Raw genomic sequence first — 14,857 nt, 5'->3', positions numbered from 1 at the left:
TATGGGTAACGCGTGGCGCAAGGGAGGGGGAAAGTCGGACGCGGCGGAGGGGAGACGACAGTACGGTATACCGAAGACTCGTTTCGGTGGTGTGGTGGGGGCTACGGGGGTCCAGGCATGGAGAGGGCGCAGTTCCGCGCCATCCTCCGTATCGTTGACACGTCCTACGAAAAGAGTGTGGAGTCATTCGGTACGTTTGCTTCTCTCGTGACTCGTCTTGTGCGTTGATTCTCGGTCCGAGAGTTCTCCTCGTGACGTCGAACGATCTTGTCGTTCAGTTTCTTCGTGTTCTCCAACCCCGTTTATCATCACGCCGTTTCGTGCTTGACTAGAAAAAACCGTTTTCTTCTTTTCAAATACCGCGCGTGCGGCGGCAGTGCGCGCACCGTGCGACCGTTAGGTCGCTGACTCTTGAAAATAGTCCCAATTGCGCGTTTTCGACCTATCGAAGTTGCTGTGCAGTAGAGCGCGCATCGACCGTGATCCTCGATCGTAGTTTCGCGTCGGTTTTTCTCTGTGCCGTATTATTGAAAAAACTACTGTTCCGAATAGTGAATTGGTGAATTTCGTGCGATCGTGACATTCTTTGTTCGAATCAGTGAACATTTCACGGAGAACTATGTCGTCAATCAGCAATTGTTGTTTGTTCACCGCGGCTGTCCTGATTGCCTTTGCAATCGAAATTATCGCCACTCAAACTATGGACGCCAGGATTCGCGATGACTCCGATTTATCCCAGGTAAGAATATTTGATATATTTTTCCTGCTTTTACCTCACATGTATTACGCGTTTCGAGCATAGCGTTCTCCTTGGCGCGCAGTGAATGTGTTCAAATGAGTCATGTCCTTCGACTTTCATCACGAAATACATTGAAGCATTTCGGCGCGTGGACAAAAAATAAAGTACGCTAACAGATGGCGAATATTTTTGTTGATTCGTTTGCAACGATTTTTGTTATTTTGTTTGATATTCGTAACCTTCTATAACTTTAAATAGTATTCCGTCGTAATAATATATATCGCGATATATATTTTATATTAGAGAGAATTCACGGAAATGAAGCTGGTAAAATTAAATATGGTGTACATTTCTGACGTAATCTAACGACCTACGGAGATTAATATGGCGCATTAATTTTGTTAGATATGGTTATGATTGAATCTTTAATGGTATCATATTTCTTTTCGTGAAAAATAACGAACTAAAATACAATGGCATAAAACTCCAAATGAAGAAAGTTTTTAATTCGAAAATATATCTCTTTATATATCTCTTTCGATTTATAATTCGAAATATGTTTCTATGAAACTCTAATTTTTAATTCAAAGTATATTTCTATGAAAATTCTCCCAAATACATAAATCCTTCGATATCAAATTAATTTTTAATTCGAAGTATTGTGAATTTGGCAAGACTTTTCTTAAAAATATTTTATAAATCGAAATATTAAATTATATAATATTAAATAATATAAGATTTACTCGTATAGAGGATGTTTTATGTTTAGAAATTATTTTTTTCTACTATGATCGTAACATCGAAATCGTATTGAAATCAGATCACGTATTATTTACGTGGATTTTTATATTAAGTGTTACTATTGGGACCCAAGAAGTTAATTTCTTTTTATATCATCATCAAATTGCCAATAGAAACTCTAACAGGTTTTTTGTCGAGACAAGTGAATCACTTCATTTTAGGGTCCTCTCTATGTGCTAACCTTTATGGCAAGGTTTACGCACCATCTCACATCATTCTGTTAATTAATGACGCAATAAAAGAGGTTGGCCAATATAAAATCGAGAGCTACTCGACTCTTTCTTACCCTTACCCTTATCAAATGGACGTCTTTTCTTTCTTCTTTTCTTAATTTTCACACGTTTTATATCACGTAACTTATAATTAGATAGATAAAAAAGAAAAATATTTCCTATTATAAAAGTTTGTGTTGAATAAATCATATCATTTTTTCGTTGAAAATAGTTGAAGATTAATTCCACAATATTATTCATCCTTTAATGGAAAAATTATTTCTACAATTTATTAGATGTATATTTTTAAAAAATACTTTTCTGTATTTTTCAAATTGTAGATACGATTGTTAAATTATACAATATTTTACATTTACGCAGTTTTACTTTGTTTTGTGTTTTTTTACATTTTTCTATTTTATTAGTATGAATTAGGCTACGAGAATAAAAAAAAACAACGTTAAATAACGAAAATTTTTAAAAATCCAAGATATTAAGGCAGATCGTACAAATGATCCAGTTCTCTTTTCATTCCATCCAGTTAATTTTCTCTCCGTTTTAGGATCGACTCTAATCAATACCGAAGTAGAATATATTTTATTTCACGAATTCGATCCAAATTATCTTTATCGCTCGATCGATCCAATTTCTTTTCACGCGATATCATTTAAAAAGACGAGTTTCATAACCGGAGGCGGCTAACCTTTCGCGTTTCACGTTTAGTTAAATGGACTGATCTACATTAAATCCTCCTGGGATTCCTTTGGCGGCTTTGAATTCACCTCGCTGAATATTACAATAATGCGTATCCAGGCTTCGAAGCCAGGCCGAACGGGTCCCACCCACCAACTTGTTGCTGCGACAAAAATCGTCAGGATGTTTTCGCTTGGGGCTAGTTTTCACTTCGATCGATTCAACAAACTACTTGCCAGCGTGGTCCTCGAACTCGATTTTCGCAGCTTTTATTTCATTCCACGCTCGCCACCGAACTTCCACGGTTCTTTTTTATCATCGTAGAAATATGATTCGCCCCGTTTTAACCTTTCCGTGGTTCGAGTCTTTTTATTTTGTCAATTTTCTTTTTTTTTTTTTCTTTGGTTCTTGATCGATTCTGAAATTTTGAAATTTCAAGAAATGGAGCAATGGTTACAAATTTATTATTGTCGAATTTACGATAAAAATATGGATGGATTGAAAGTTCAAATTAATTTCTAGTTTTACCAAAATGGATTTGTATATAGGAGACGTAAAGATTAAATTGTGGATGATAGGTAAATTGAAAAGGATATGAAGGATTGAACGCAAGAGAATGTTCGAGTGTTGGATAATTAAAATTAGAGAAATATGGATCGTTTAAATTTCATTATGTTTTCAGTGATCAGGAAATAATGAACCTAATATTACGCGATATACTTTTGAGAAGTATAGGCGGGCAGGAGTTGCTTACTTACGAAGGAACATTATAGCTAAAGTTTAGAGGCAGAGTGCAGAAACTTCTTAGAGAAAATTGATCAATTTTGAATTATTTATGAAGGGGAAAATTCAAACCGAGCTTCAATTAAAGAAACAAACAAACTTACTTTATTAGTTCGCATAGTAACTCCATATCGTGCAAAAAATTATTTTATATTTCACGTAGATTAACATATTTTTTTCAAGATTTTCAATCTTCTTGCTTTCACTCGGAATCTACTTCTTTTCAAACATATTGCTTTTATTTCTTTCATAATTACAATCAAACCGTTTGATGCAATTTAATTTTTAATAAAATCCCTTTAAGAAGTCACAATTTATCCTCATTTGCGCGATACTGGACAAACATCTCGCGTTTAATACACTACGAAATTATACCGTGCACATTTGAACAAAGCGCGTACGTCATATTCCTGCAAAATATATCACGTGGGATCATTATATCGATATAATCTAGAACGAGGTAGGAGGATTTTGACGCGATCGGTTGACAATACCTATCTGTCGCACACGTCTAATTCGTCCATTGTCCCACCGTAGTACGCGTGATTTTCCTCGTGCAATTTCCATTTCATCCGTTCTTTCGCGGAAAAGTCGATGCTAGTACGCGGGCAAGCGTGTAACTGAAACTGGTCATTGCCAATGTCAAAGCTGCCTCCCCTCTTTTTGCTTTTACTCCTCCTTCTCTTTTACACACCGGGCTCAGCTTCTGCCAGCAAGTGGCCTTGCCTTTCACTTTTTTTTCGTACAATGCCTACGTTAAGTCCCGCTATAAGTTCCATTCACGTCGAGGAGGCCAGGTGAGGACAGGTGGACTGCTCGTTGCGCATTTGCGCGCGTGTACACGTTCGTCGCGATAACGATTCTTCTCTCTTACCTTTGAGGATTCGTTGCCATGGCTGACGCTTTGAACAGCCATTACTTCTCGCGTATATATCTCGAATTTTCTTTTGTTTCGAATCCAAAGTTTCGAGAATTTTGATAAACGGACAAATGAAACGAATATAATTGGAGATGTGAATTATGGTATTTCATAAAATTGAAAAAGTAGCATAGGTGAGAAGAATAATTGAAATCTGTCAGCCAGTATTCAGCGTGCATTATTTATGGGAGGGAAATATGCATGATTGCATACGGAATGAGAATATTTTATGAAACAAAAAGGAGATTCGTTTTTTTTTTATATATCGTGTGATAGGTTTCGTTGAATAGATTTTACTGTTTCATAAGCTATTTTATTTTGTTATCTACAGGTTCAATAAGTGTTAAATTTGTTAGATTTCGAATGAAAATTTTATATTATTTTTGAAGTATAATGGTGTACAGAATTAAAATTCTATTTTTTTTGTTTTTATTTATTTTTTTTTTAATATCAATCTTTTGTTTGAACTCATCGTGAAATATTTGAACAATCGTTTTTTTATTATTAGACATTCCGCCGTGATAGTATTTCAGTTTTGATACATAGAATTAATCCAATCTCTATTTTTAAATAATTGACTCTGTGCCGATTTTTTAAAATTCTTTTACACCGTGTCATTGATGGCGCGTTCTATGCGCAATGTTACACGTGTCGTGCTATCATTTTAACAACGAACGTCGTTAAATTTTTTTTTTTTTTCGACGATGCATGCGTCCCATTGAATGGAAATATAAAAGCATAAAAACTGCAAATAGCACGAAACGCGGCAAAAATTTGCATGCTAACTGCAAGGTGATTCCAAATAATTCTACACCGATTCGCGCAATTTTTTTCTTGCAATCAGTTGAATAACTTAATTGAGTTTTTTTTCTCTATAGAAAATTTTTACAATTTATATAACAAGAAGAAAAAATCTGTTTCCATTCCACGTAACTCATTCCAATAATTGCGCGTATTTTTTTTCTCCTGAAACATTAAATTATAAATTAAATTCTCCGTTTAGTAGTTTTTTTTTCTTTTACAAATCATTGCAATTCAATAAGCAATCCCTGTCTTGAAAAAACTTTTACGATGTTTGATTCGTGTAAATAATTAGTTTCTTCGTTTTCATGCGTCGTTTTACTTTTTTCTTTCAATATTTACCCATCGTTTTCGTCGTCATTGTTTAAGTGGCCTAAATATTTCGATGGCCAAGTGTTGTTCCAATTGGTAGAAACAGGGAATAACCGAAGGAGAAATCATGATATACCGGATGTCATTTTTAAGTCGAGCGACAGATGGTCTTCAGAGTTTTGAAACGTAAGAAACTCATGCATATCTAGAAGACATTTCCTCCCGGAGGCAGACCGTATGTTGTGTATAGAATTCTTGGAGTTTTATTTTTTTCCCCATTTCTACTAATAAGACGTATTCTACGCTTCTGACGAATAGATTTATCAGAGAGGGAGAGAGAGAGAAAGAGATGAAAAGAGTAATTGATATTAAATTTATAATCATAGAGATAGAAGTTTAAATAAAGAGACGCGAGATGATTCATCCAGATAATCATTTTAAATAATTTAGAAATTTTTCTTTCTACGAAAAAAATGGGTGAAAATATGCATAACTACAAGAGGATTATACACTGGAGCAATTTCTTCTGCATTATTCATGAGTCGTGTTTTAAAGGTCACGTTCCGAGATTTTTAAAGAGAATGTTCCGTATTACTTTTTTATGGAGGAACATTAAACATAGAATAAAAACTTTAATCATAGGATTCCACGATTTTACAATACTTAATTCTTTTCTTTTCTTTTCTTTTTTAATTCATAATTCTTTGATCGAATCGATCATCGATTAATAAACGTTTTAACGAAAATATTTAAACGAATTCAAATTCACACCAAGTGCAAATCTTGGACTTGGTTTATTTCCGTACGTTTTCAACCAGCTTGCAACTCGTAACCATCTCGATTGGTTAGCAACACCACCGTGAGAAGCGCACAGTGCATCAGGTGTTCCCTCATCTCTGTTTGCATTTGGCGCGACATTCGCGTGGGTTCGGATCCCTTAACCGGACTCGAGTCGTTTCCAGGGAGGCGGTGGCTCGAAATTAAGGCAAATATTTTCCCAAGGGAGGAGGAACTCGCGCGAGGAGCTCGACCTTCGAATCGAGAATGGTCGAACGACGACTTGAGGTGAACGAACACCGAGTCTGTCTCACCAGACGATTCGCATTTCTCTCCCTTTCTCTCTCCCCCTCTCCATCTCCCTCTTTCTCTCTCTCTCTCTCTCTGCCGCTCGACCGGTTATTTTTAACTTTAACAAGCGGTCCATGCTGAGACGAAACAATGCGCTTCCCGCTGTGTGTACGCCTTTATACGAGCGGTATATGCATTACAAGGCGATGCTTAGTCGGGGAAAGAAATCTTCCTTGCTGGCTAACGAGAAAACGTGTTTCCACTTTGAGCCGGCTAAATAACTGTGGCCACACGAGTGGGTGCACGTGTTTGTAGGCCGATAGATATAAGCATAAAGTATGCGTGCACAGCTTGCCGAGCATCGGTTTCTCCAACACGGAATTTGCACCCGCCCCTTTATTGCGAATCGAATATCTTTGAGAAGCGAACGAACGAAAGGTTTGATATCTGAATGCGAATTGTAATTAATTTGCACGATAAAATACGAAAAAACGGGTGGGATTGTTTATGAAAGATGGAGAATAGAACTGCGGAATTTCGATGATCGGTTTAACCCGTTCCGTTGAATTTATTCAACCGAGGGCTGAGACTGACGGTAGAAAATCTCGAGTGTAATTGAAAGTTTTATTCGTATGCGTTATTCAAAGGTGCCGGTGTTCGACTTCCGCGTAAAATAAACCTCGTATATATCGTCTTACTGAAACGAAGAATCGGCTGTTACGAACGGATATTCAGGAAAGTGGATCCCATCGATCCTCGGAGCGTTCGGATTGAGCGGTTCGACGCGTCATAAACGGGAGGGGAGGGCGTCTCTTCGACGATCTATCGTATAAAGGAGCGACGTTTCACGAAAAGCGGAACAATACGTCGCGCGGAGGCGCCTCAGGGCACCTGGAAGAAGCTACTGCTACCGCCTCGTGTTTCTCGTAAAATATGGAAACCCATAAAGATCAGTGCCTTGTGCCGCGTTAGCACGAAAAAGGCGTCTAGGAATTTTCCGAATGCCTCTTCCCCTCCCTCTTTTCTTCCCTTTTTTGCTCTTCATCCGTCTATTTCTCTTTCTGCATACAGATGTACACCGCTACGAGAATTATTCGATTATTTTTCTAATTATTCGATTCTGATCGTAAATTTTATTGCAAAGGGTGTTGCTCAATAAGTTATAGAGCGTGATGTTTATCATTTATTCCTGCTCGGTCAGAAGCAGAAATAATTTTCCAAGCGACAACTTTTCCTCCTCGTGTGTATCCCCCGGCGCTAGCCCCGAGAGGATCTCCCTTTTAACGAAGAGAAAAGTCGGCGTGTGTACGAAAGCGGTGCTTCTGCCGTCGCGAACAGGGAATTAACAATGAGGAGGAGAAGGACGGTCGAGATTCGAGTCTCGTTGGAGTATCGTTCGCCGGAAGTTTGCGTGTTGCGACCACGTCACGATACAAGTGGAGGCTTTGTCGATTCCTTCTTTTAGATTTTCTTTCTTTTCGCGGCCTTTGCGGCAAGTGTCTCTTGACGCTGTTTTACGTGTTTCTCTCTTTTTTTACGACACATTTTTGCGCGTAAATTATTTCTTATTTTGGGAAAAGGATCGGTAAACAATTGTTTCGAGTCTTGATAATAATCGATGGACATCTATGTAACGTATTTGTAACATACGCGTGTTTAACAGATTTATACTTTATATCGGATAACACGTAATACTGTCGATATAATTTTCATACCGTATATTTGTAAATTAATACGGGCGATTTAATCTGATAGTGATGAATTCATAATTTATTAGACATCGAAATTAAATCGTATTACGATGGGATTATACGATATCCATTTATGTAAAGGATTTGAGTATCCTTTCTGTGTTTCGCAGTTTCTACGGTATATGATAGCGTTGCGCAAGTGTACGTAACAGGGTACATGTCAAGAACTGTATGAATGCTAGATAGTATGCGATTATATAATACAAAAGCGGATTTTCTTGTATATTGGCTTGCTATTTTGTAAATACTGCGATGCTTAAAGATCAATAAGAGATTTAAGCAGATTTCTAAAAAAAAAAAATGTTAGATTAGATGATTATTCTTTTTCAGAATTATATCCAATTCTGATTAATTCCATGTTCTAATTTCATTTGTCAACTTTTAACAATTATTAAATCTATCAATAAGTCGTTTCCTTTTATAAATAAAAGAATGAATAATGGATAGGATTCTTAAATACAGTAATAGATGCTTCGATCTCGTTCGTGAATATGCTTTCCTTGTGCAATCATGACACAGATAGGATATACGCGTGATAGCTAGTAATGTGTATCGATCTTAGACGCATCAAAGATCGCGATAATAGGTTGGTTAGCTTGTACATGCCACGATCAACAGTATTGGTACACTTCGGTGGATCGTTCGCGTTCAATTATGCTCAATGTACATATGTATCTATAATCCATAATAGATCAAATATTTAACTTTGATTAAACTTTTAATATTAGCCCTCAGCTAATAATAAAATCACAATTATTAAAATTAAAATATCCATCCTTTTAATTCTTTTCTCAAATAATATTTAATTATTCACATCTCTTTCAAAAAATTTACATTTATAAAACCCTTACCTATAATTCTCATTTCTTCGCTCTTTGATCTCGTTTCGAATTATTTTCGAGTTCCTCCCCGTTTCGAGAAAATCGCACGGGAAACTTTAAAACCCGTAAAACCAGAGGCAACGAATATTTCCCGCCGTAACTCGGACAAAAATCGTAAAAAAACGTTCGATTCGCGTCCTCCTCTATACAAAATTCATCCGAAGGGAGGCATCTCGCGTGATACCGATCGTATTACTTCCCATTCTAAATCTTGAATTTTCACGTTCAACCGTGCTTTACGATGCGCCTTTAACTCGGCTTCAACGTTACTCGAATTCCTCCGGAAAATCCGGTGAGAATCGTCCTCGTTCGAACTCGTACTCGTCGCGCAAAGGTTGTGGGATCCGGACGAGGGGTTGGCTGCTGACGTCGCGATGAAAGCCCGCCTCGACCGAAATTCCCCGCTTTCTTCCAAATAAAACGGCGCAATTGAGGCGGTTAATTGTACGAGCGGGAGGTAGATGGAGTCGTGAAGGGAAATTGAAATGTGTCTGCGGAATACAGCAGGAGTTTTCCCGTGGTAAGAAAACTCAATTCGAGCGGAGGTGGGACGTGTGGCCCACCCGTCACGCGAATTCACGAATTCTGCCTCTCTGTAGTCGAAACTTTAAGGAGGCCGTTCAAGGAGAGACTCTTAATTCTTAAAGCTTCTTAGAGCTGCTCTTGCGAACGAATTTTAAATGATCACGTTTATGCAGGGATGATAAGTTGGTTGTTGTTATTACTATTTTTATGAAAATAAAAAAATCTTTCTTTCGTAGATGATTTTGTCGATTTAATTTTGTTTTCATTACTAAAATCTACGTTTTCGTATGACTATATTATTTACATAATCAGGAAGAGTTAAAAACCAACGTGACGAGGAATTAATTTTCTCTGCTTTTTTAACCGCCCGTAGCTCTGAAAGAAATATTTTAAGCTTATAATTTCGACCAATCTTATGGCTTCTTTAAACCACTCACCGGTTAATTGCGATTTAAATAAATTAAAATTAAGAGAAGAGAAAAACAAGTTTTTTCACCGTTGAAGTTGAATCAGCATCAAGCTGATTTCAGCATTCCAATAAAAATCCCTCTTCCACGCAATCTCAATTCTATGAAATTACGACCGGCATGATTAAAAGAGAGAGAGAGAGAGGCCGAAAGATTGAATCTTCATGCTACACGCATTTAACCATTGAATCATTCTCATTGGTATTCTCCAGAGTCTATCCCGACGTGTCCTCAAGAACGAAAGCAACTCGCGATTAATCCCACTTTTTTACAGAAATTCTCCATACTTCCACAATTCCTTCACTGACATGTTTTCGAACAATCCGATCCAACGTTTGCTCCCAATCTTTTACACTTGAAATGCTCGTGTCAAATCATATAAATATCCACGTGAGGTGATCCTAAAATTCCAATGAAAGAAATGATTATTTATTTAGCTTGATCGCCTTTACAAGATTTATGCAATATTCTCATCCGATAGTATTTAATTCGATCGATATTGAATAGAAACTAGTTCAAACCTAAATAATTAATCCAAAAGAATTGAACGAAAGGATAAATCCACCGTTAATGCACCTCGATAACGCAGAGGATAAAAATCTAATTACGCATAAAAGAAAGAAAGAGATCGAGGCCGAATATGAGGATGGTTACGAATTCCATTCAGAGAGTTTCCATAGGCTACGTGCACATAACGTTCATCCGGTATGCGCTCGGTACACACTTGGTTACGTGCCCGCCAACCAGCCAGGGTTATAATAAGCGTCGATGTAAATTATATAAGTGAGACGCGCGATACGGGGTTTACCGTCTCCTGGAATATCGTCACAATGGATCGCTGTGATATAATAATGGGGGAGATGCGACTCGTGGAACGTTGGCCCCAAACTATCCGCCCCCGTTTTTGGCCGTTCGAATATTCATAGCCGGTGAATCCGTGCCGAACTTTGTCAACGTCCTTTGACTCGTTGGGGGCGTTTATCGACCCTTCCGGAAGTAATTTGTTTTTTTTTCCCTGAAACATCCGAGAGAATCTGAGATACACGAAAGAGAAGAGAAAATAAGATATAATAAAATGGACTTGTTGGAAATTTTTAATTACAGTGATGTTTCTTTTTCTTTCTTTTTTTTTTTCTTTGGAAATTTACTCGAACACTTGGATCTATCCCATGAAAATAAATAAATAAATAAATTGACACGCGGCTAGGTTGACCTCGAGTTACTCTCGACAGGTAAATTTGAAACCATTGTAAATGTATGTGTGTGTGTGTATGGGGGTGGCGTTGAAATTCTGTCTTCGTTTACCGATACCGAGTCCCTCGCTTTGTGTATAGTCGTTACGGAGTGGGATTACCTAGTTTCGCTGGGATACGATCTGTATTATATTCTGATACCCCGAGACACTGGGATAGTATTGGAAATAATTTCGAATTAGAGTTGATTGTGAATTGTACGAAGACGAGCGTGTGAGCTAGTGTTTCAGTACTTTTATTAGAGATTAAACGGATCGTAAATCGAGTGGGAATTGTGTTTAACGCTGTTCTTGCGTTTCTTTGTGTCATTCTTTCCGTCACCGATTTCAATACTTCGACACTCCATGAATCATTCGAATGAAAATAATTATTTTAATCTCTCACGATGTTAAAATTTTGCTGGTGTCTTCATTTGCTTTCATCAAAAAGAAAAAGATATATCGTATCGCTCCTTCAAAAAATGTAAGCATTAGATGAAGATGAAAATGTATTTCCAAGATCGCAAATGCTATGTGCTTCCCTCGTATTCTCGTTGATAAATTTCATCGTTCACTTATACCCAGTGAAAATCGTATTCTTTTGCCGAGGGGGAGGGAAAATTCACTGGAGATAATCTTTCGTTAAAAGACTAAGCCGGGGTGAAAAGATGAGCGTGGCGGAAATGGACTCGTGAAAATATTTTTGTCACGATCGAACGCGCGCCACTCTTTTTAACCAGCAACGAAGCCGCTTGCCGCGCATGAATTAAGATTTAATTTCCGAGATTAGCCACCGCGCATTACATATTACACGGAGATAAGTCTCGAACGCGTTATTATGTTATTACGCGTGGTCAGATCGTAGCATGCAAAAGCTTATAATAACATACCTACGGAAAGAAATAAATTTCCCTCTTTGCGCTTTTTCCTTCTTTTTCGCCCTAGCCCGTTTTCATCGTTGAGAATATCATCCGTGGGATCGTGGCGTCGCACATAATTCCAGCGCAAAATAATCGTCAAGTCATCGAATCACTAATGTCAAAGTTTCAAGAGTTCGGGTATTGAATCGATGATAGTTTCTAGTGGGAAAATGTAAAAAAATATATTATATATACATTTTTCATTATTTCTCGTGCAATATTCGATAATAAAAATTTATATTTTAATCAAATTCTCCCTTTTGAAATTTTCGCATTATCGAATATTTTAATTTAAATCTTCATATTCTCTGTTTTAACAAAAAAAAAATCTCCTTTACCCATTATTTCGAAAATTTATATTCCGTTTGAAAAAAAATATATATATATAAAATGATCTCGAAAATTTTTTTCACAATCATATTCCTCTTCCCACAGAATCGTATAATAATTTTAATAATTACTTTCACGATTACGTACTCGTGCTTCGAGATATTCAACGAGGCGGCTAAAAATTCAGATTTCGACTCGAAAACAATTCGAGAATTTGCAAAAGCGAATTAAAATCAGATCTCGCTTTGATCTTGACAATTTCTCTCTCCTCACCGAACAACCTTGTCCCCATTTCCCCATTGGAAACGTGTTCTCGCATTCTCCTCCAATATCGTTCGAGTCTTCTGAAGACAGAGAGAGAAAGAAAAAAATATTCCACGAGATCAGATTGTTTTTCCACTTTCTGCCCGTCACAATACTTAAACTTTTTCCGCCGTTATATCCTCCGAGACACTTTCGACTGCGTTCCTGGCCGTTGCATTGGCAGTTTTAAGATAGTTGGACTGGTGGCGTGCAGAAAGTGGGGGACAGTTTGGAATAGTTAGTTGACCACGATGAATTTCCACGTCAAGCCAAGCCGATGCATATATACTGTAGAGGGTGGAGAATGTCCTTCCTCGGAGAAGGAAAGTTAGCCAGATCGTGGAGACACACTGTGGTTTATTAAACGTTCGATTGCAAAGGAGAATTCGCTTCTTCGAGCATCCCTTTCCTATTAATTGGTATTTTGCGCGTATCGAGGCTAGAAAAAGAGAAAAATCGTTCCTTCTTGATTGGTCCCTTTCGCGTGATTTCTCGTTCGAATGATGGATTTCGATTTTGCATGTTGTTTTTGCGTGATTTTAGGAATGATGAATCGTGTGGAATGCGCTGTGCGAGTTTCGAATGTGTAGAATCTTTGACTTTGTATTTGTATACTGATCGTGTCTTCGTTTCTTTGCATGGACAATTTTAAAAAGTATTTCGATTAAAATTTTTTATCACGCTTGTTCTGCAAGTTTTAATCGATAATTTGTATTTTGATGTGTAAATTTTGTTTGTGGTCTATATATATATGTATATAAAGTCCGTAATTTAAAAGTTTTTGTACGGACGAATTTTTTACGAATATTATCAAGATTATTCTTTTTCTCTTATCTAAATGTGAAAATTGATATTTTAATTCTTTGTTGATAGTCGAGCAATCTGATCATCGAAATGAATCGAATTCTTAATTCTTAATTCGCTCGTATCGAAATATTCATTCGTCAAAATCAGAAACGACGAAACCTGGAAAGAAAAGTGCAAAGATTTAAAATGAATAACGAACCACAGTCTCTCTCCAATCTTATTTACAAATCCTCCAATTAACACAACTTCAAGGATTATCTCGATTAAAGCATAAAATAATTAAACATCCTCCCTCACAAAAATTATACTCGATTAATCTAATTTAAAATTAAATTCTTCCTCGGTAGAAAGCAACTCCCATCGACGAGTTAAAACGATCGACAATTTCCTTCGATTCTCCTCTCTTAAAAAAACATTTCCACCCACGCTGGCAATTCGAGATTCGCGACGATACGTCACGATGACTCGATCGAGAACTTTGAGGGATCGCTCGCTCTTTGTTTCGCGATTCTGTGAACGGACGAGTCGGCCGGGTTCGTTCACAGTGTGTCAGGCTTCACGTGGTTGCACGATGAGTCAGTCAATCTTGCGGTATTCGCGCACTCGGGATAGTTTAAGTGCTATAATTACACGAAATGAAGCGTTCTAGGTATCAGGTTTGCCTTGTTCGATCGAGCGATCGATTTCACGAACGATAACGCATTGCTGCCAATTTGCGGTTAATTCGAAACTGTTAAGATCGTCGCGCGCTTTGTCTCAGCTTCTCATCCGCTTTGCCTCTCCTCGTTTGGTCCGTTAGAGAATTCTCGGTGAAATTTCGACGGATTCGTATTTCGGGGGCAATTTGAAACGAATAACTGAGCGGGAAATTTTATATAAAAAATTTCCTTGGGCGAGTTAAAGAGTTTTGTCGACGAAACGATTTATAAATCGTAGGAAAATATTTCGATTGTACGTGAATATTCGAAGGCAAAAGATAGGAGAGATAGAATTGAAGAAAATTGAACGATGAGTTTTTCTCCATTCGACAAATTTACCGAGGCGAGATTATTTCTTCGTGCGCCTCGAATCCAATTCAAACAGAGAACAGAGTTCAATGAACAAATTAGACAATTAACTTTGTTTCGCTCTAATAAGAACCGATCTCCTCGTTGATTCTTCTATTAACAACTCCCCTATATCTCTTTAGAAACCCATCCTTTTAATTTTCCAATCTAAATATTGTATTGTAAAAAAAAAAAAAAAGGAAAAACGTTGTCGCATCCAAATATAATTAACTTTTAACTCGAACGCGAACTGCGAAGAACCAACTTC

The 14,857-nt window shown here is 37.3% G+C and overlaps 2 protein-coding genes across 11 annotated transcripts in view; both read left to right on the top strand.

The window, feature by feature from the left end:
• Window positions 1-14,857, top strand: part of LOC108002673 (tropomodulin) — a 219,951-nt gene that overhangs the window by 155,271 nt on the left and 49,823 nt on the right. The window lies entirely within an intron of this gene.
• The window catches only part of LOC108004004 (fasciclin-1), a 300,543-nt gene continuing 285,813 nt past the window's right edge, over window positions 128-14,857 (top strand). For 2 of the 6 annotated variants that reach the window (XM_017066638.3, XM_017066623.3), the window contains exon 1: window positions 128-739. In XM_017066638.3, coding sequence (XP_016922127.1) covers window positions 620-739 — 120 coding nt within the window. In that variant the 5' untranslated portion in view covers window positions 128-619. The remainder of the gene's footprint in view (window positions 740-14,857) is intronic. The other 4 variants (XM_017066655.3, XM_062079103.1, XM_062079105.1 and 1 more) reach the window with 2 other exon arrangements.

The sequence above is a fragment of the Apis cerana genome, linkage group LG9 (assembly GCF_029169275.1).
Source record: "Apis cerana isolate GH-2021 linkage group LG9, AcerK_1.0, whole genome shotgun sequence".
In the NCBI taxonomy this organism is placed as follows: Eukaryota; Metazoa; Arthropoda; class Insecta; order Hymenoptera; family Apidae; genus Apis; species Apis cerana.
The sequence above is the reverse complement of the archived record's forward strand: the minus strand, read 5'-3'. Positions and strand labels throughout refer to the sequence as shown.